The following is a 23,005-nucleotide window of genomic DNA, read 5'->3' on the forward strand; positions in this document are numbered from 1 at the left end:
TGTCGACTGAGAAAACTGCTCTTCAGTTTAGGACTCCCGGACCGAACCCTGCGGACAAGGCTGGAAGATGGAATTCTGCACACTTTAGTATGTGATTTGCCTCCTTCCTTGCTGTTTAGCTGCGTGTTCCTCTCTGAAAGTTGAGGTACACTACTACCATTTCCTTGTCCTTGCGTATTTGGACCGATTTTCCTTTAGGAGTGTCTCGTGCATGAATCAGGACCCAGTATATGGCCCGAGTGCTTTCTTCTGTGGTCCATAGTCCCCAGAATCATAATCTTCCGGACAATGGCCCCCACAGCCCTGACGACTGGCATTTGTTGTCAGGAACTCCCAACCTGATATCCAAAAAGGTGTCCTCTGATCTAGATGGAATGTATGTAGCCCCCAGGCTACTGACTAACTTTTTCTGCCAGTACCATGTACTTGTTTGTGTATTGTCCACCTGGCCCACCTACACCACCTGGTATTCACAGGTGGTCTACTCTCATAGAATTTAACTGCTTAACTTCCAACATCAAATGAGATTGGGCATATCCAGTGTGATGCAGCTGTAGACGGAAACAAATGCTGGAGAGGTCTTGAGTGGAATTGTGCCCACTCTACCATGTCTATTGTTGACATTATCAACCCCTTCATTCGCATTGCTGCGTGAATTGATATTGTTTGACTATGTAACAACTCTCCTACCTTTACCTTGGATATCTTGTTCCGAGGTAACTATTTTCTACAGACTTGAATTCAGTACAGCCCCACCGCGAGTCATGTTACGGAACCAGAGATGAGTTTTGCCAATTTATGAACCACCCGTGCCTCTGCAGACAAGTTATTGTGTGTTTTAGATGGCACAGAAACCTTTCCTGTATTTGTGCCAGGATAAGAAGGTGGTCAAGGTATGGCAATTTTCTTATCCCCTGCTACCGGAGATAAATTGCCATAATCATTTTGGTAAATACTCTGGGGCTGTGGCTAACCCAAAGGGTAAAGCCTAAAACTGAAAAGTTGCTGAAGGATGGTAAACCTTGAGATAACACTGATGGACAGTGCTATAGGAGCCTGAAGGCAAGATTCCTGACTTATCCAGGAATACCATGTATTGTACTGGCTCCCCACCAAACTATGGAGTGCCATGTCTCCATGTGAACCGTGGTTCCCAAATATATCTGTTTGAACTTTTTGAAATTGAGAATGGGGCGAGGGATCGTTTTTGACCCAGGTGGGAATAAACCCCCCCCCCCCCCCCCATTGTGCATGGGTTACTGGAATGACTATTCCTGACAAAAACACTTTCTGAATTGCTTCATGCAAATCCCTCGCCTACACCTTTACCCGAGACGTGCTGAAACAGAAGAACCTTTGAGGAGGATGGTTCTAGAAAGGAAAGTATAACCAAGAGATACCGCTTCTTGCACCCACGAATCTGTTTGTAGACTGCTACCAGATCTATGCAAATTGAAGAAGTCTGCCCCTTATTTTGGAGTCCCCCAGACGGAGGTCCGCACCATCATGCTGATGGCTTATCCTCTGGTTTGGAAGCTGGCCCTCTGGTTGCCTTCGCTTTTTTGCCTTACCAAACTTATTGTATTGAGGCTGTTACGTTCCTTTATTACCAACAAGGCTGAAACCGGACCCCTAGGTTTGGGGTTATATGTGGAAGGAAACGTGACCTTCTTAGAGTCTGTTTCTGACTCCAGAATAACTTAACTCCTTCCCAAACAGAAACTTCCAGCCAAGGCAAAGTTTCCAGAACCTTCTTAGATTCTGAATCAGCTTTCCATGTATGTGAACCAAACTGCTCTCGAACAGCTATTGTTATTGCTGATGCCCTAGAACATTAGTGTCCATATGAGCTCTATGGGATTCTTGCTCACTTGCAGGCGCTGAAAACCGGTCTTCCAGTACCTCAGCCCAATGTACCTACAGCACCTGGTATTTCAAGGTGGTTTCCCCTCCAAGAACTAACCAGGCCCAACACTGCTTAGCTTCCAAGATCTATTGAGATTGGGCCTATCCAGTGTGGTGTAGCCGTAGATTGCAAGGTGAAGTCATGGCTGGACTTATGACTGCCCCAGACAAAGGGAATATGGTCTTTTTTTAAAACCATTCCTCTTTTGACGGCAGAGGCCATATAGATTTTTGCACTATCAAAGACATGCATATCTATTTAGGGAGGCACTTCCTATTTTAAACAGTCCCCGGCTGGAAAAAGATATTGGAATCCCATTTACCGGGTATAGTATTTTATTGGGTGTAACCCAAACCTTTTCCCTGAATTCTGCCCTCGTGAAGAGGCCCTTTGGGACATTTAAACACAGATGCCTTATTTTTACCCCAGGCTCTGCTGCCTTTATTGACAGACTAGCCTTTTTTGCTCTCATTTATTCAGCTTATTCATTTAGCGGATACCTTTTACCTGTTCTTCGTATGCTGAAGTAGAGTATATAGAGCTTTCATCATCTGATAATCATCACGTGTAGTCTGTGAAGTTGATTTATTTACCTTCGGTTCATCAGCTTTATTGGAGAAGCTGTTGGGGATATACCGCAAGTAGTGAGCTGCATGGGTTAATAGTGTAAGAATTAACTTTTCACCTAAACTGGACAAGGTCTGTGCAAACATTGCCCCAATGGGTCTATCTATACTTGATGTAGATCAGGGAAGTATTATGCTAAACCGCAACCATTTTACACAAAAACCATCTTGTACCAGATCATAGAAGATATTACAGTTTTTGCAAAAACAATATGAGTGTTAGTGTTACTGTAAATGTACCCTCGTCACTTTGCCGCTCTTAGACATGATAATCAGCACTTTCACGGTGTACTACACAATTTGTGACTGTAACCACTTTTTCCTAAAGTGATATCATGTGTGACCCTACCCATGCACCTGCATTGTGTGTGTAATCATTTATATTAGGTCAGCAATCACACTAGCAGTCAGTCACATGTTATATATTAGTCATATGAGCATATTATCAACTACAAACACATCTCAAAGTATATTACCGATTTCTGTTCTATACAGATCTTTAACGTATTCAGACGCATTGCGGAGAAAACCACAGTAATGTACACAGACTCATATCAAATAGGCACTAAAGTTAACTATTCATACTAACAAAAGTAGATCAAATTTTAATGCTGTATAACCCGTACTCAGTAGAGTGGGATACAGGGAGACTTACCTCAATTCCAGGATCGATCAATACGTTAGCGAACGCTGAGTGTATCCAGACGCTACTAGTGTACACTGCCGCTCCGGGAACTTTCAGTGAACACAGACGCTCAGTGAACGCATTGTGCATGCAGACGTACCGGTCTGCGACCCGGTCTCCTCGCTGTAACGCTTAGTGTACACAGACACAGCGGCCCATGCGGCGACCGAGACCCCTCATGGTAGTGTCTGAGACGGAAGTGAAGCAATCAGTTCATGGCGTGAGACTCGTGGAAACTGGTCATGAACTGGGGGAGGGGCGATCAGGAGAGTGTCCGACTCCCCACCGCTGACATCAACCCTAAGGATCGCAGCCTCATACTAATCCTGGTGCCTTATGATCCCTAAGGCCTAGCGCTGGAGCACCCGTGGTGGCAGCACGCCAACTACTGTTTGGTAGTCTCCTCCCAATACAGTGCGGCTGTGTCCGTACTCCCCTTCTAAGTGGAACCGATGCCTTACCTTCTCCCCGTGCTCCAGCCACAGCCTGATCACGTCTGCTGGACCTGCTAGTATATCCGACACAGACGCCCGTCGAGACAGCACTTGTACCGCGGGAAAGCGTTGTTGCGACCTGGAGGAGAGTTGTTGGAGCGACTCTTTCCAATATGCGTGTAAGACGCTGTTAGGAAAGATCACTCAGAAAACATAGTAAGACTATAAAAATAAAATTACTAAAGCTTAGGGCTGCCAAAGAACAGCAGCCCTGTGACCATCGTCCGGCTCCTGCCGCACCAAACAAAAAACTGATTTGCCTGAGCCAGTGGGCGGGGATATATGGACGAGCCCGTTGCATCCCGGGAGGACTGAAAGCTTGTGATCGTTTGGTGCCAATCCGCTGTCGCTCCATCATATCCCATTGTTATCCTGTGGACGGACACACACAAATCTATCTGTATCTACTATTGAGATATATATATATATATATATATATATATATATATATATATATATATATATATATATATATATATATATATAGATGTGATGATTTGAATACACACGTTTGCTTTTCAACAAATCTCTGAGTGCCGCCTCATTTTTGATCTACATATGGGGGTTGCCAAACCCAGATGGAGGGCACCAGAGTAAGCAAGCCATGGGGGCATCCAGAGTGCCGGCGTTACACTGTATGGAGATTATATATATACATATTTATATACATACATATAATATATATTAATATATATATATATATATATATATATATATATATATATATATATATATATATATATACACACACACATACATACACACACACACACACACACACACACATACATACATATACACACACTTTATGGAAAAAGCACAAAGTCCAGCACTCACGTTTAGCAGAGTGTTTATTCCAAAAACATCAGTTCACATTTCAAACAGTATCCATGTAGCAGCGGCAGCGCCCGTCAGCCGTTTCAACCACCTTCAAGTGGTTTTCCTCGAGGGCTAAAGAGATCCAGCTCTCAGCGACTCTTTTTAGGCAAAGAAAAGATAAGAATAAGAGTTGGCAGTTGGAGCTGACAAACCAAGATTTGCCTATAAGCGAGGACCAAACCTTAAGGACCTCCTGGTAGTCACGGATTACTCAAAAAGAAACCTGAAGAAAAACACTTCCTGGTTGGTAACCAGAAGTGTATAAATATACCAGATGCTCCAACTGCCAATTCTTATTGCTAGGTAACCATTTCATCAACCCGAAGGATCAAATAGGAGAAAATACACCATTAAGCACCGTCTTGACTGTAATAGCAAATTTGTGGTGTATGTATTAATTTGTCTGTGCAATTTACTGTACGTTGGAAAGACAAGTAGGATGCTCAAACAAAGACTAAGTCAACACCGTTCATCCATTAAAGAGAGTATCAATATCTCCACAGAATTGAGAGACCTAACAAATTTACCAGTAGCGAGACTTTTCTAAACAGCCAAACATACAATTAACCAACTGAAATGTTGTATCATTGACCATATCCTGCCACTCCAAAGGGGAGGAGACAGGAATAAAATGCTGATCCAAAGAGAACTTCAATGGATCTACAGACTCAAATGTCTGGCCCCTGATGAACTCAATGAGGACTTCAGACTGGGTTGTTGCTTGTAATACACACTTTTTTGGGTCATACCATTGTTTGCTTGATCTTAATTCTGCTGACTTTTATACCACCATAGCCATTTAATCATGTATATCAACTTCTGCATGCTCTAAGATTATTGCGACACCGCCGTTTGTCACCTCCACTCTGTGAGCGATAGGTTTGCATCTTTATTTACACTGTGGTTATTGATGACGTGGATATATGTTGACTGACACCGCCGTGTGTCCTTTTGACTGAATGGGCACTGCTGTGTGCTTACTATTGTTGTGATTGTTTCACACTCATGCATCAGACTGTCCTATTGAAATGACAGCATTACAGCCATACCACACTTGAAATGCCCAGGAATGATCATTGGAGCTAAGCAGTGTTGGGCTTGGCCAGTACCAGTATGGGAGACCCACTGGGAATACCAGGTACTGTAATGCACTTTGTGGCCTGTGATCGGCTTACATACTTGCTATGCACTCAAACTTTTGTCGATTTGGGCACCTGTGTGCTTATTGCTGCTGTAATATTTTGGATTATGGTCATTTAGCTCCCCTTTGAATATGACTTCAATACAGCCATACCACACTGGAAATGCCCAAAATTGTGTCTGATCTTGGAAGCTAAGCAGTGTTGGGCCTGGCCAGTACCTGGATGGGAGACCCCCTCAGAATAGCAGGTGCTGTAATGCTCGTTTTTTACATGGGTGACGTGACCTGGTGCTGCTAACCTTATTCAGCAACAAGAGTGTTATACATTGCTATGTTATGCTTTGGTATTGTTCTCCCATTGCTTTATGTCCACTGACTTTCTGGATATATCAGGGACAGTGTCTCCTTGCACTGCGCTCCTTCTGTGGTTTAAGCTCTTGTACACTGGCCGCTTTCTCTTGGAGCTCCATTTTTTGTGTATTTCTCTTTTTCATGCGTTTCACTTTTATATTCATCGCTACCAATTATTTCCCTCACATCACTTCCTATCTACTGCACACTGTTTGGTTCAAAGCTCAGCAAGCTCCGTGATCACCATGTACCCTAACTAGCTGACAACACTGATTCACTCTCAGCACTGCATCCGGGGGCGGCTGTTAACATTCCTAACCCTGCTTACACAGCTGCAGTGAAACAGCCAATGGGCTTACGAGTAGCCCAGCTGCACACTGACAGCATGGAAAGTGTTCGTGCACATTTGGCTCCTTTTTTTGCGATAAGAGATGCTTAGAGCTGGATCTCATTAGCCCCTGAAGAAAACCACTAGAAGATGGTTGAAAAGGCTGTCGGGCGCTTGGGTGCTAATTTGAAATGCAACACTTGTATATCTGTGAACATGACATGGAAAAAAAGCCACATCCACTGCATCATAGCATTTCTTATGCAGATTCAATAGCATACAGATATGCTAGTGTACTAAAAATGCGTCCTCATACATCTTGCCTCCATACACCACATAGATGCCTTGCGTGAGTGAGCTGACAGAACCTGTGCAACCTCATTAGCGTCGGGCATCTTTTTTGGGGGGTGAAAAGGTGTATTTCTTAACACTATGCGAATTAGATGCACAAGCAGACTCTGCGGATTAAAATTATATGCAGCATGCCTATATTCTCTGTGCGTCTGCTGCAGTAACTGCATACAAAGTTACGTTACAGTATTTCTAGGATAACACTAACGTACCAATTCGTATGCAGATACAGCCACAATTGCACACAGAATATGACATGGAAATAGTCACATGTAAAGACGCTTGGCACTAGACTAGAAGGATTATTTAGCATATAGGGAGGCTAGATGTAAGTGGACACTTCTGTAAATCAAAATAACTCGTCACATCACCAAGCAGCTACTGTATCAACATTTTTACATTTTTCACTGTGGTGCTTAATGGAATGGAGAGATCCAGTGCTACTCTACATTGGCATGAGCCCCTGTAGGTGTGATGGTCTGATGGTTTGCTGGATTAAAATATTAGTTTAATTGAAAATAAGATTTTACTCACCGGTAAATCTATTTCTCGTAGTCCGTAGTGGATGCTGGGTATTCCGTAAGGACCATGGGGAATAGACGGGCTCCGCAGGAGACTGGGCACTCTAAGAAAGATTTAGTACTACTGGTGTGCACTGGCTCCTCCCTCTATGCCCCTCCTCCAGACCTCAGTTAAGGAAACTGTGCCCGGAAGAGCTGACATTACAAGGAAACGATTTTGGAATCCAGGGTAAGACTCATACCAGCCACACCAATCACACCGTATAACTTGTGATAACATACCCAGTTAACAGTATGAACAACAACAAAGCATCAACCACGGATGCCAACATAACATAACATAACCCTTTATTAAGCAATAACTATATACACGTATTGCAGAAAGTCCGCACTTGGGACGGGCGCCCAGCATCCACTACGGACTACGAGAAAAAGATTTACCGGTGAGTAAAATCTTATTTTCTCTAACGTCCTAGTGGATGCTGGGGACTCCGTAAGGACCATGGGGATTATACCAAAGCTCCCAAACGGGCGGGAGAGTGCGGATGACTCTGCAGCACCGAATGGGCAAACACAAGGTCCTCCTCAGCCAGGGTATCAAACTTGTAGAATTTTGCAAGTGTGTTTGAACCCGACCAAGTAGCTGCTCGGCAAAGCTGTAATGCCGAGACCACTCGGGCAGCCGCCCAAGAAGAGCCCACCTTCCTTGTGGAATGGGCTTTTATCGATTTTGGATGCGGCAATCCAGCCGCAGAATGAGCCTGCTGAATCGTGTTACAGATCCAGCGAGCAATAGTTTGCTTGAAGCAGGAGCACCCAGCTTGTTGGATGCATACAGGATAAACAGCGAGTCTGTTTTCCTGACTCCAGCCGTTCTGGCCACATAAATCTTCAAAGCCCTGCCTACATCAAGCAACTTGGAATCCTCCAAGTCACGAGTAGCCGTAGGCACCACAATAGGTTGGTTCAAATGAAAAGATGACACCACCTTCGGCAGAAATTGTGGACGAGTCCGCAATTCTGCCCTGTCCACATGGAAAACCAGATAGGGGCTTTTACATGACAAAGCCGCCAATTCTGACACACGCCTAGCCGAAGCTAAGGCCAATAGCATGACCACCTTCCACGTGAGATACTTTAGCTCCACGGTCTTAAGTGGCTCAAACCAGTGGGATTTCAGGAAACCCAACACCACGTTGAGATCCCAAGGTGCCACTGGTTGCACAAAAGGGGGCTGAATATGCAGCACTCCCTTAACAAACGTCTGAACCTCAGGAAGAGAAGCCAGTTCTTTTTGAAAGAAAATGGATAGGGCCGAAATCTGGACCTTTATGGACCCCAACTTCAAGCCCATAGTCACTCCAGACTGTAGGAAGTGCAGGAACCGGCCCAGCTAGAATTCCTCTGTAGGGGCCTTCCTGGCCTCACATCAGTCAACATATTTTCGCCATATACGGTGATAGTGTTTTGCGGTCACGTCCTTCCTAGCCTTTATTAGCGTAGGAATAACTTCATCCGGAATGCCTTTTTCCGCAAGGATCCGTCGTTCAACCGCCATGCCGTCAAACGCAGCCGCGGTAAGTCTTGGAACAGACAGGGCCCCTGTTGCAACAGGTCCTGTCTGAGAGGCAGAGGCCATGGGTCCTCTGTGAGCATTTCTTGCAGTTCCGGGTACCAAGTCCTTCTTGGCCAATCCGGAACAATGAGTATTGTTCTCACTCCTCTTTTTCTTACGATTCTCAGCACCTTGGGTATGAGAGGAAGAGGAGGAAATACATAGACCGACTGGAACACCCACGGTGTCACTAGTGCGTCCACAGCTATCGCCTGAGGGTCCCTTGACCTGGCGCAATACATTTTTAGCTTTTTGTTGATGCGGGATGCCATCATGTCCACCTGTGGCAGTTCCCATCGATTTGTAATCTGCGTGAAGACTTCTTGATGAAGTCCCCACTCTCCCGGGTGGAGGTCGTGCCTGCTGATGAAGTCTGCTTCCCAGTTGTCCACTCCCGGAATGAACACTGCTTGCACGTGATTCTCCGCCCAACAAAGAATCCTGGTGGCTTCCGCCATTGCCACTCTGCTTCTTGTACCGCCCTGGTGGTTTAGATGAGCCACTGCGGTGATGTTGTCTGACTGAATCAGCACCGGTTGGTTGCGAAGCAGAGGCTCCGCTTGACTCAGGGCGTTGTATATGGCCTTTAGTTCCAGGATATTTATGTGCAGACAAGCCTCCTAACTTGACCACAACCCTTGGAAGTTTCTTCCCTGAGTGACTGCCCCCCATCCTCGGAGGCTCGCATCGGTGGTCACCAGGAACCAGTCCTGTATGCCGAACCTGCGGCCCTCGAGAAGGTGAGCACTCTGCAGCCACCACAGAAGAGACACCCTGGCCCTGGGGGACAGGGTGATCAGCCGATGCATCTGAAGATGCGATCCGGACCACTTGTCCAACAGATCCCCCTGAAAGATCCTCGCATGGAACATGCCGAAGGGAATGGCTTCGTATGATGCCACCATCTTTCCCAGGACTCGCGTGCAGTGATGCACCGACACCTGTTTCGGTTTTAAGAGGTCTCTGACTAGAGTCACGAGCTCCTGAGCCTTCTCCACCGGGAGAAACACCTTCTTCTGGTCTGTGTCCAGAATCATGCCCAGAAAGGGAAGACGCGTCGTAGGAATCAGCTGTGACTTTGGGATATTCAGAATCCAGCCGTGCTGTTGCAACACTTCCCGAGAGTGCTACGCTGATCAGCAACTGCTCTCTGGACCTCGCCTTTATGAGGAGATCGTCCAAGTATGGGATAATTGTGACTCCTTGCTTTCTCAGGAGCACCATCATTTCCGCCATTACCTTGGTAAATATTCTCGGTGCCGTGGAGAGCCCAAACGGCAACATCTGGAATTGGTAATGACAGTCCTGTACCACAAATCTGAGGTACTCCTGATGAGGTGGATAAATGGGGACATGCAAGTAAGCATCCTTGATGTCCAGAGACACCATAAAATCCCCCTCTTCCAGGCTTGCAATGACCGCTCTGAGCGATTCCATTTTGAACTTGAATCTTTTCAGATAAATGTTCAGGGACTTTAAATTCAATATGGGTCTGACCAAACCGTCCGGTTTCGGTACCACAAACATTGTGGAATAGTATCCCCTTCCCTGTTGAAGGAGGGGAACCTTTACCACCACCTGCTGGAGAAATAACTTGTGAATTGCCGCTAACACTACTTCCCTTTCCACGGGGGAAGCTGGCAGGGCCGATTTGAGGTAACGGTGAGGGGGCATCACTTCAAATTCCAGCTTGTATCCCTGAGACACAATCTGTATAGCCCAGGGATCCACCTGTGAGCGAACCCACTGGTGGCTGAAATTTCGGAGACGCGCCCTCACCGCTCCTGGCTCCACCTGTGGAGCCCCAGCGTCATGCAGTGGATTTAGTGGAAGCCGGGGAGGACTTCTGTTCCTAGGAACTAGCTGTATGGTGCAGCTTCTTTCCTCTACCCCTGCCTCTGGCAAGAAAGGATGCACCTCTGACTTTCTTGCTTCTTTGTGATCGAAAGGACTGCATTTGTTAATACGGTGCTTTCTTAGGCTGTGAGGGAATATATGGCAAAAAATTTGACTTTCCAGCTGTAGCTGTGGAAACTAGGCCCGAGAGACCGTCCCCAAACAATTCCTCACCCTTGTAAGGTAAAACATCCATGTGCTTTTTGGAGTCGGCATCACCTGTCCATTGCCGAGTCCACAGGACCCTTCTGGCAGAAATTGACATTGCATTTATTCTAGAGCCCAGTAGGCAAATGTCCCTCTGGGCATCCCTCATATATAGGACAGCGTCTTTTATATGCCCCAGGGTCAGTAAAATAGTATCCTTGTCCAAGGTATCCAGTTCCTCAGACAGATTATCTGTCCATGCTGCTACAGCACTACACATCCAGGCCGACGCAATTGCCGGCCTCAGTAGAGTACCTGAATGTGTATAAACAGACTTCAGGATACTTTCCTGCTTCCTATCCGCAGGATTCTTTAGGGAGGCCGTATCCTGTGACGGCAGGGCCACCTTCTTAGATAAGCGTGTCAGAGCTTTGTCTACCCTAGGGGAGGATTCCCAGCACATCCTGTCCGTTGGCGGGAAAGGGTACGCCATAAGTAACCTTTTGGAAATCACCACTTTCCTATCGGGGGAATCCCACGCTTTTTCACATAACTCATTTAACTCATGTGAAGGGGGAAAAGTCACCTCTTGCTTTTTCTCCCCATACATATAAACCCTCTTGTCAGGGACAGGGTTTACCTCTAATATGTGCAATACATCCTTCATTGCTATAATCATGTAGCGGATGGCTTTAGCCATTTTAGGCTGCAATTTTGCATCATCGTCATCGACACTGGAGTCAGAATCCGTGTCGATATCTGTGTCAACAATTTGGGATAGTGGGAGCTTCTGAGACCCTGACGGCCTCTGCGCTGTAGGATCAGGCATGGGCCGAGACCCCGACTGTCCCAAGGTTTCAGCTTTATCCAACCTTTTATGCAAGGAGTTTACATTATCATTTAACACCTTCCACATATCCATCCAATCAGGTGTCGGCGCCGACACGTCATTCATCTGCACCTGCTCTGCCTCCACATAGCCCTCCTCGTCAAACATGTCGACACAAGTGTACCGACACACCACACACACAGGGGATGCTCTATACGAGGACAGGACCCCCACAAGGCCTTTTGGAGAGACAGAGAGAGAGTATGCCAGCACACACCCCAGCGCTTTATGACCCAGGAATCACACAGTAACTTAGTGTTTACCCAGTAGCTGCTGTATATATGATTAATGCGCTAAATTTATGTGCCCCCCCCCCCTCTATTTTTACCCTCTTTCTACCGTGAGTCTGCAGGGGAGAGCCTGGGGAGCTTCCTCTCAGCGGAGCTGTGGAGAGAAAATGGCGCTGGTGAGTGCTGAGGAAGAAGGCCCCGCCCACTCAGCGGCGGGCTTCTGTCCCGCAATTTTGTGTTAAATTAATGGCGGGGGCTCATGCATATTACAGTGCCCAGCTGTATATATGCTGCTTTTTTTGCCAGGAGGTACTCAATTGCTGCCCAGGGCACCCCCCCTGCACCCTACAGTGACCGGAGGGTGTGGGTTAGTGTGGGCGCAATGGCGCACAGCTGCAGTGCTGTGCGCTACCTCATGTGAAGACAGGAGTCTTCTGCCGCCGATTTTGACGTCTTCTTGCTTCAACCCGCCGGCTTCTGTCTTCTGGCTCTGCGAGGGGGACGGCGGCGCGGCTCCGGGAATGGACGACCAAGGTTAAGTTCCTGTGTTCGATCCCTCTGGAGCTAATGGTGTCCAGTAGCCTAAGAAGCGCAACCTAGCCGCAGTTAGTAGGTTTGCTTCTCTCCCCTCAGTCCCACGTAGCAGAGAGTCTGTTGCCAGCAGAAGCTCTCTGAAAATAAAAAACCTAACTAAAATACTTTCTTATTAGCAAGCTCAGGAGAGCTCACTAAAAGGAACCCAGCTCCTTCCGGGCACAGATTCTGAGGTCTGGAGGAGGGGCATAGAGGGAGGAGCCAGTGCACACCAGTAGTACTAAATCTTTCTTAGAGTGCCCAGTCTCCTGCGGAGCCCGTCTATTCCCCATGGTCCTTACGGAGTTCCCAGCATCCACTAGTACGTTAGAGAAAATGGATTTATTTAAAGGCCTATTGACAGAATAGCAGTATGTATAAAATATATAAGAAAAGAAAATGGAGTAGTATTTCAAAGAGATCCTATCAAGTCATAACTCAAAACGAACACAATTGGAAAGGGTCCTAAAATTATGCTATACCTTATGTACACACCTGAATTTTAGAGCAATGTTTGATCTTTTCCTCTTGAGGGATAGTATTAGTCACCACTACAGCTTCAAAACATGCATTATTTATCCGGGAAATGGCTGGGCCAGAAAATATACCATGTGTCAAGATTGCATATACTTTGGTGGCTCCAGCAGATAGCAGTCTACAAAGAGTAGAAGACAAAATTATTCATATTTGATGTTCAACATAACACAAGTAACCAAATGTAAAGCGCAACGGAATTTGCTGCGCTATAAAAGAAACGGTTAATAAGTAAACAAGTAACAAATATTTAGGTATTTTTCCATGTGGATTATGTGTGAAATATATTTAGATTATAACAAACAAATTTTAAGCAATAAATTTGGGTTTTTAGCATTGGTGAATCATAAGAAAATGCAATTTGATACGCACTTATCTGCAGCATGACAGATAGTTCCACAAGTATCTGCCATATCATCAACAAGAATAGCCACTTTGTCTTTCACATCCCCCACAAGAACCATTCTGTCTACTTCATTAGCTTTTTTCCTTTCCTTGTGGATTAAAGCAAAGTCAACATTCAGTCTGTCAGCAATTGATGTTACTCTGGACAAAAAAATAAAAGAAGCAAAGATATGGTAAAGAAAACAGCAATAAGTGAACATATACAGTACTGATAAATATAACAATACACAGACATCTACTTACTAGTAACACTTAATTTCAATACCACATCAGGTATGGTGCTGCACCCACACACACACCAAATTGTTATATCAAATATTTGAGTTCTGTACATTTAGGCACAGGTGTGATACAGGAGGCCAGTGGTTAGGATGACAGCGGGCCCATGACAGACACTGGTATCCCAACAATTAGAATGCCGACAGGGAACAGGGTCATTATTTTACCCCTCCCCTAACCCTAAACCACCTGGGGTGGCAGCAAAGGCTAAGTCACCGGGAGTCACGGCTAGGGATTAGACTGGGGGGGGGGCATTTACTGCTAAACTTGACCGCTGGGATACGGACCGCTGGCATACTGACCGCATCCCTTATGTACACCTGACAAAAAGTTGTTAATGAATTTATATCTACTGCATTTAAAATCATTTTTCTAAACATCTACAGTACAGTACTGTGCAAAAGTTTTACGCAGGTGTGGAAAAAAATACTGCAAAGTAAGAATGCTTTCAAAAATAGAAGTGTTTATAGTTTATATTTATAAATTAAAAAAATTCAAAGTGAATGAACAGAAGATAAATCTAAATCAAAATCAGTATTTGATGTGACCACCCTTTGCCTTCAAAAGAGCATCCGTTCTCTAAATTTATACTGCAGCAGGACAACGACACCAAAAATACAGCCAATGTCATTAAGAACTATCTTCAGCGTAATAAAAGAACAAGGAGTCCTGGAAGTGATGAATTGGCCAATATAGGGAAGGGGACCTAGACTGCACACCCTAACTGCAAGTAATGAGAGGTGCTACCATGCGCCGGGATTTATGCAGCAGTGAGAGGGTTACTGTAGGAGTGTCTGTTATGCTGTGAGCTTCCATGGCAACCAAAGAGAAAATATAAATAGCACTAAGGGGTCTATTCATGAAGCAGTGGAAAGTGTGGAGGAGTGAGCCAGTGGAGAAGTTGCTTATGGCAACCAATTACCATTGAAGTAACATTTATAATTTGCATACTATACAACTGTACAGAGCAGCTGATTGGTTGCCATGGTCAACTTCTCCACAGGCTCACTTCTCCACGCTTTTCACTGCTTCATGAATAGACCCATGAGGCATAAAAAGTGAACACCTGCCTAAAGGCCCATACACACTAGGCGATTTTGAGCTTAAAGTAGCTCACTTTTGGTGTTTTGAGCTACTTTGAGCTCAAAACAGAGTGAACCACTTTCCACAGTCACCTACTGTTGAAAGTGGTTCACCCCCGTGAATATCGCTCGGCCGGGTGAAAATCGCTCAGTGTGTATGCACTGTGCGATTTTCCGGCCAGTGATTTTCAAATCATCTCTCTGCATGCACACTGGGCAAATACTCTCATGCGCCTAATCTGCTGTAGTGAGAGCCGAGTTCTGGAGAAGCAGCCCACAGTCCACAGCCCACAAAAAGGATATCCTGGAGTTAGAAAAGGTTCAAAGGTGGGCGACCAAACTAATTAAGGGTATGGAGACGCTGGAATACGAGGAAAGGCTTGCAAGACTAGGCATGTTTACACTGGAAGAGAGGAGATTAAGAGGGGACATGATCAACATTTACAAATATATAAGGGGACAATATACAGATCTTGCGCAGGACCTGTTTTTGGTTAGATCAACACAGAGAACTTGTGGACACTCGCTCAGGTTAGAGGAGAGGAGATTCCACACAATACGGCGTAAAGGCTTTTTTTACGGTAAGGACGATACACGTTTGGAATTCCCTGCCTGAGGGAGTTGTAATGGCCAACTCAGTCAACACCTTTAGGAATGGGTTAGGTAAATTCCTAATGGATAAGGATATCCAGGGTTACGGGGCATAGTCACGCACTATGGTTATTATAAAAAAGAGGGGTTAATCGGAACGGCAGTCAGCAACTTCAGTCAAAATTTTATACAAAATAATCGTGCATAGGAGACCACAAATAGGTTGAACCCGAAGTACAATTGTCTTTTTTCAACCTTAGATACTATGTTACTATGTATGTTACAGTGAGAGAGAAGCTGGCTACAAAAGTAAAAGGAGGCAGAAGTAGTAAACAGTACCCCGAGGTAGCGCTGAGGTTCGGGGGAGCTGCCTTACCTCATGGAGAAGACCCTGTGTGGTGCTGGTGTGGTCACTGAGGACTGGTCTCAGAGTAAAGCATCAGCTGTGAAAGCCTGGGAGGAGAATCTGAGTCCACGATGGCCCCTTGCAGTTGTATCAGATAAGATGGGACTCACAGAAGAGGTCTGTAATTACTCACCATATACAACTGCCATATGCAGTACTACAGGCTCAGATTTCAGATTTCAGCTGAGACTTTCCTTAACCCTTTCATGCACAGAGGTCACTACAGTCGACAGCTGTTTTAAGCCATTATCTCCAATAGGAACTAGTGCATTGTGTACTTTTAGCATTTCTACCAAAATTAGAAGGTATGCCACCTAGTGGCAGTTTTTAATTCCTACAAAAATAAGAAGGTCCAAATTAAATGGCTGAAAAAGTTCACCAGCACAACACACGTCAGTGATTTCTGTAAACTACTGTATATTTGATCAAAGATAGTGAAGCAGATACAAAAAGTAAGTTCAAGGAAAGTAACATTTAGGGCAAAATATGGTAGATGTTTTGAACAAATACTGCTTTTTCACAGTTGATGTAAAATCATGCAGATGGAGCCACGCTCATCTGAGGCAGCTCCATCGCAAATGTGCACTCCTGGCGTGTCTAGGCGATCCATCCGCCTAGTTACGCTGGGAGTGCACAGAGAATCTCCCATTCTGAGCATCTCTGTCCGGGCGCGCGCTCCCGGCGTAACTAGGCGGACGGATCACCTAGACACGCCAGGAGTGCACGTTTGTGATGGAGCTGCCTCAGATCAGCGTGGCTCCATCTGCATGAGTTTACATCAACTGTAAAAAAATCAGTATTTCGCACGCCCGCCCGGAAATGCTCTCCATTCAAGTGAATGGGGCGCGTCTCCGTCGCGGGCACCTAGTCACAGAGAGCCACGATTAGCGTGGCTCCATCTGTATGTCTACTTCAGTGGAAATCATGCAAAATACAGTAAAGATCCATACTGCATGATAGGCTTATAGACATATAGGACTAAATCTGGGCATAAAGTATATAATTATCTGGCAGATCAATCAGATCTGGCTGGTTGGAATGAAAATCTGGCAATGAATGAGCGCAAATGACAATTGCTCCTAAACACTGGAAAATGTACAAAACCTTTCATCCAGACCACATTTTTTATGAAGTTTCTGTCCATTTCCCAGTGTTTGGGACAAATGATAATCATTTACTCCCAAACACTGGGAAACGGACAGAAACTTGTTCATAAAAATTGGTTAATTCCGTATTTAACCAATTTGTCTGGATGAAAGGTTTTGTAAATTTTCCAGTGTTTGGGAGCAATTGTCATTTGCTCTCATCCATTGACAGATTTTCATTCCAGCTAGCCAGATTTGCAGATGATCTGCCAGATAATTGTATACTGTATGCCCAGTTTTACCTAAATATTTAAAATGCATATACAGTACTAAAACCCATATATGCCAGCTGATATTAAATGTGTTACATTTTATCTTACTTACAGCAAATTGTAAATTATTTAAATTAACAGTAGCAGCTGTGGTAGTAGTGGTAGACACTATTAGTATTGTTTTTACTGTCTCAAGACATCAAGAGCATCTAGCAACAGGGTTAGGCACAAAGGATATACAAGCACATGGGAGGAGTGAATCTCAGGGATCAGCGTGTGGTAATGTACCAACACAGACACAAAGAGGATATTGGTCAGGTACCATTTAAGGGGACATGTACTAAGCAGTGGTAAAAGTGGAGAAGTGAGCCAGTGGATAAGTTGCCCATGTCAGCAGTCCTGCAGGCCATAACACTGGCATGACTGACGAGTCCTCTCCTAACCGGGATTCCTTTGGAGGATCCTTGAGTGGTATGCCTACTGTTGCTGTTGTTGCGAGTCGATCATCATCCCAGAGGGGAAGTCGGAAAACTACTTGTACTACTTCAACTCAGCAATTGACTGTCCAACAGTCCTTGCGAGGAAGATGAAATATGACAGCAGTCACCCTGTTGCAAACTTCTGCAGAGGGCGAGAATGGAATTGAGCATACTCCACCATGTCGAAAGCCGACACCATGAGACCTAGCACTTGCATCGCCGAATGAATCGACACTTGCGGACAGGATAGGAAGCATCAGATCTTTTCCTGAGACAGGAACAACCGCTGGTTGTGGGTGTCCAATAATGCTCCCAGGTGTACCATGCTCGGTGCCGGAACCAGGAAGTATTTCTTCCAGTTGATCAGCCATCCGTGGGCTTTCATGCACTGGATTGTCAAATCCAGATGACACAGGAGAAGTTGTGGGGAACTCACCAGGATCAACAAATTGTCTAGGTATGGTAGTATCCTGACCCCTTGACGGCGGAGCGTGGCCGTCATGACCGCCATAACCTTAGTGAAGGCTTGCGGAGCCGTAGTCAAACCAAAAGGTAACGCCCGAAATTGGTAATGAAGGTTGCCCACTGCAAACCGCAGGTACTGCTGATGAGATACCGCAATAGGAATATGTAGGTAGGCATCCTGTATGTCCAGGGAAACCATATAGTCCCCAGGCTCCATGGCCAGAATAATATAGAGCGCAGCGTTTCCATACGGAATTGAGATCCGCACATGCTTGTTCAAGGACTTCAGATTGAGAATGGGCCGCGAGGACCCGTTCGGTTTCAGGACTAGAAACAGCGGTGAATAGAACCCCTCGCCCCTCTGAGTCAGAGGCACCTGTACCACCACTCCTGTGGACAGAAGGGAATGTACCACCGAGTGCAACGTGTTTGCTTTTGCCGGATCCAGAGGCACAACTGTTAGGCAAGATCGATGATGGTGGCGATTCTTGAAGGGTATGGCGTAACCTCGAGAAACGACTTCCCTCACCCAGGTATCCGAAGTGGTCTTTAACCATTCCTGGGTAAAACCTAGAAGTCGGACCTCCACCCTGGGATCCCCAAGAGGGAGGCCCGCCCCGTCATGCGGCCGGCTTATCAGTTTTTGAAGCTGGCTGACGGGCAGCCCAAGCACGCTTCGGTCTGGGCTTGGCAGGCCTGGAAGTACGGGCTTGCTTTGGTTACGCCTGACCTTTTGCTTTACCTGGAGTATGAAAGGGCTGAGGGAAAGTACTTTTAGCCTTCTGCACAGAAAGGAGCCGTACTAGGTAGGCATGCTGTGTTAGCAGTAGCCAGGTCAGCCACAATCTTACTGAGGTCTTCTCCAAAGAGAATGTATCACTTGAAAGGAAGTACCTCAAGGGTTTTTCTGGAATCCAAATCCACCGACCAGGATCTCAACCTAAGGATACGTCTGGCCAAAACGGATGCAGTAGCAGCTTTGGCCGCGAGCACCCGGCATCGGAGGCCGCCTCCTTAAGGTACCAAGAAGCCGTGGTAATATACGAGAGACAGTCGAGCATGCTCAGAAACATCAGAAGGCAGTTCCGCCTCGAGTTCCTGAGCCCACACCTCAACAGCTTCAGCAGTCCAAGTCGCTGCAATAGTTGTTCTTTGAACAGCCCCAGACAGGGTATAAATCGCTATTAAACAGCCCTCCACCCGACCATCTGTCGGTTCCTTCAGAGAGGTGACTGTAGTTACGGGCAGGGCAGAGGAAACAACCATACGCGCCACATGAGCATCTACAGGTGGAGGGGTTTCCCAATTTTTACACACCTCCGCAGAGAGAGGATAGCGAGCCAACAGTCTCTTATTCGGTGTAAACTTTGTCCCCGGATTTTCCCAGGATTCCTGACGTATGTCAATCAGGTGTTTAGAGTAGGGTAGAACCTGCTGAACCACCTTCTTACGCTAAAACCTATCAGGTTTCTTGGAGACAGTCTCAGGCTCAGAGTCATCAGCCACCTGAAGAATGAGCCGTATTGCCTCAATCAAATCTGAGACATCCGCGGACGATTTCCCCTCCCCATCTGAAACATCAGCGTCAGTGTCCGAGGGGTCAGTATAAGCACCGTCCTCCTCGGAGGACGTATCCGTTAAGGCCGCAGATCGGGAGGAGGTAATAGCCCTTTTAGAAGACGACTTAGTCTTATGCGAGAGTGACCCTTAGATTTGGACATGGATCGGTTCAAATGCTGTAACTGAGTGGAAAGGTGATCCGCCCATGGTGGGTTCACAGCGGGGACCATAATCTGTGATAGCGGTACAGGTGGTCCCACAGGGGGCGTCAATTTAGTTACAAGAGTGTTTAACAATGTGGAAAATGTAGCCCAAGGTGGATCTTGTGTTGCCCCGAGTGCTACCGACCCACTGGGGGGCAAGGAAGCCCCTGAACCTGAACTCTCAGCTGCTAAATTATCCTCCATGCAGTCAGTGGCCTCACTACCACGCAGTGTGGGAGAGGCCCCAACATCGTTGCCACGTGTAGCAGACATAACAATGCGCACAGTAATGGGCAACCCGGTACAAAAAGATATTTATTAATTTGTAGCAGCACTATACCTAGTAAGAACTCTCAAGAGAAACAGCCAAAGCTGGACAGACCGAGGGTTCAATAGGAATAGAACATATGGTGACTATAATTCACAAGTAAAAAATACTCCAGTAGCATACCTTGTGAAACAAACCTATATTATCAGAGAAAACCTGAAACACTTGGCCCTCACAGGTATAGTAATATAGGAATAGCACGCCGAGTGAAATACCCTGCAATAAGGCAAATGCACAGCAGCTACATGCACACACACATATATTAGTCACACGTGTACCATGCAGAAATTATGTACCATAAACTGCACTGGAATAGCAATACAAAGAAAAACTCAGTATGGCTATATGTGATAACAGTAGATATAACAAACGCAGTAAACACTGGATGTATATCACAGGGTGTTTGTACCACACAACCCTGACAGTATGCACTCTTTTCTTAACTAACACAGTTGCAGTGACAGGTAGAATAACAAGTGTCCTGTAGGAAGCACAGCACTGGCAGTCAGGCGGTTCCACAGAGGAGGATTTGCCCCTGCAGTCCTAGAAACAGCTCAGCTCAATCTATGATGGCCGCTGATCAGGAGTGAGGGAGAGATATGCAGCTCCAGGGCAGGAATATTGAAGAAATGGCGCCCTGGAGCTGGGGGGAGGGGCCTCAGGTCCAGCCTGCATCCCCTGCTGGCATCCCCACCGGGCGTGCGGGCAGTAAAGAAAATGTACCTGACCGGTGCCCATATATAATCACCCTGGTGACTAGTGGAGCAAGCAGCCCAGTAATCTGTGTCCATGCCAGCACGCGCGTGGCCCGCCTCCTACGGCCACGCGGTGCAAAGTGCGGCACAGAAGTCCCTTACCTCACCCTTGACAGCGGCCCCACGGTCCGGCGGCGTGCGACTCACCTGAGGACAGAGGAAGAAGCCGTCGCCTCCGCTGTAGTGACCCGGCAACCGCGGCACGGGAGTATACAGCGCTTCTGGGGGTGATGGAGCTGCAGCAGAGACGTCTATCAGACACAGCCTGCTGCAGCCCTTTGTATAGTATTCTTCTGTTTTCTTCAAAGTTTAAGCTAAGAATAGGCTGCCTAAAGCAGCCACCTGTTAAGTGACCTGCTACTGAAGGCACCAACTACAAACTAAGCTCACTGGCATGGAGGCGGGGTTATAGAGGAGGCGACGCTGTGCATCTTGGGAACAGGCTGAAGCTTTGAGCCTGTTGGTGCCTCGGATCAGGATCCTACTCTACACCCCGATGTTATTTCCTTGTGGAGCCCAGTGTACCCCGCAGCAGAAAGGATAAAATTTCCTATCCCACTCGCTGGCGGTGATGCAGGGCAGTTAGGAGTGTTGACATCTGGTCCGGACTGAAGGACCTGCCAATGATTACTGACATGTCTACTGTCACTGCATATGATCCGGTCACCATTGAAAGAATGGTGAAGGATTGTATCGGTGACAGCATCCAAGTAGGCACGTCAGACAGTCCGTATGTATACCGACAGGAAAAAGAGGAAATTTGGAGGCCCTTGCTTTTTTTTTTTTTTTTTTTAACCTAAGTTGCCGCCGCCCGCCCCTCCCCTCCCCTCCCCTCCCCTCCCCTCCCTCCCTCCCTCCAGTGTGTACTCCGAAAGAGTGTTTAGTGCAGCTGCTAACCTTGTCAGCGATCGGCATAGGAGGTTACTTCCACAAAATGTGGAGAAGATGATGTTCATCAGAATGAATTAGAAATTCCTCCAGGAAGACCTTTACCAGCAATTGCCTCCAGAAAGTACACAGGGTCCTGTGATGGTGGATTCCAGTGGGGATGAATTAATACTCTGTGAGGAGGAGGATGTACACACTGAAAGGGGTGAGGAATCGGAGGATGAGGATGACATCTTGCCTCTGTAGAGCCAGTTTGTGGAAGGAGAGATGAATTGCTTCTTTCTTTGGTGGGGGGATTAATTGCTTCTTTTTTTGTGGGGGCACAAACAAAGCAATCATTTCATCCACAGTCGTGTGGCAGACCCGGTCACTGAAATGACCGATTTGTTAAAGTGTGTATGTCCTGTTTATACAACTTAAGGACAATTCCATCTTGCACCTCTTTTTTTTTTCTTTCCATGATGTGCTGTTTGGGGCCTAGTTTTTAAAACTGCCATCCTGTCTGACACTGCAGTGCCACTCCTAGATAGGCCAGGTGTTTCTTCCGCCCACTTATGACGCTTAGCTTAGTCATCCAGCGACCTTGGTGCAATCTTTTGGCCTAAAAACAATATTGTGAGGTGTTCATAATAGACTAGAAATAAGTGGAAATGAGTGTTATTGAAGTTAATAATTCCATAGGATCAAAATGACCCCCAAATTCTGTGATTTGAGCTGTTTTTATGTTTGTTTGTTTTTTAAAATCATCCAGATCCCGAAAGGGTGGTTTTGGCAAAACCAATCCAGATCCAAAACACGAGCGGGGATCCAGATCCAAAACCAACACACAAAACACGAAAAGTGCCCGCCGCACATCTCTAGTTATCCTCCTTGATACTGCATGTCTATGTTTATATTTGCAACAGGTATCACAAGATTGGGACATATCGCTATAAATGCTACACTGTTATGATTCCACTCTAGAGTGGCAATTATTACAAAATAACTACCAGCACTTCTTTGCTTAGTGATCTGCCTGATTGATATTGCTAAAGCATTTCA

At 46.1% G+C, this 23,005-nt stretch overlaps 1 protein-coding gene and 2 pseudogenes across 3 annotated transcripts in view; 1 reads left to right on the forward strand and 2 right to left on the reverse strand.

The window, feature by feature from the left end:
• Positions 1-23,005, reverse strand: part of PRPS1 (phosphoribosyl pyrophosphate synthetase 1) — a 210,967-nt gene that overhangs the window by 14,103 nt on the left and 173,859 nt on the right. For all 3 annotated transcript variants that reach the window (XM_063936976.1, XM_063936977.1, XM_063936978.1), the window contains exons 5-6: positions 13,539-13,712; positions 13,128-13,287 (exon numbers count right to left, since the gene is read on the reverse strand). In XM_063936976.1, the coding sequence (XP_063793046.1) occupies positions 13,128-13,287; positions 13,539-13,712 (334 nt within the window). The remainder of the gene's footprint in view (positions 1-13,127; positions 13,288-13,538; positions 13,713-23,005) is intronic.
• LOC134952099 (5S ribosomal RNA) lies at positions 1,915-2,033 on the reverse strand (annotated as a pseudogene).
• On the forward strand, positions 5,871-5,991 carry LOC134953108 (5S ribosomal RNA; annotated as a pseudogene).

Source organism: Pseudophryne corroboree, chromosome 8 (assembly GCF_028390025.1).
Source record: "Pseudophryne corroboree isolate aPseCor3 chromosome 8, aPseCor3.hap2, whole genome shotgun sequence".
NCBI classification, from domain to species: domain Eukaryota; kingdom Metazoa; phylum Chordata; class Amphibia; order Anura; family Myobatrachidae; genus Pseudophryne; species Pseudophryne corroboree.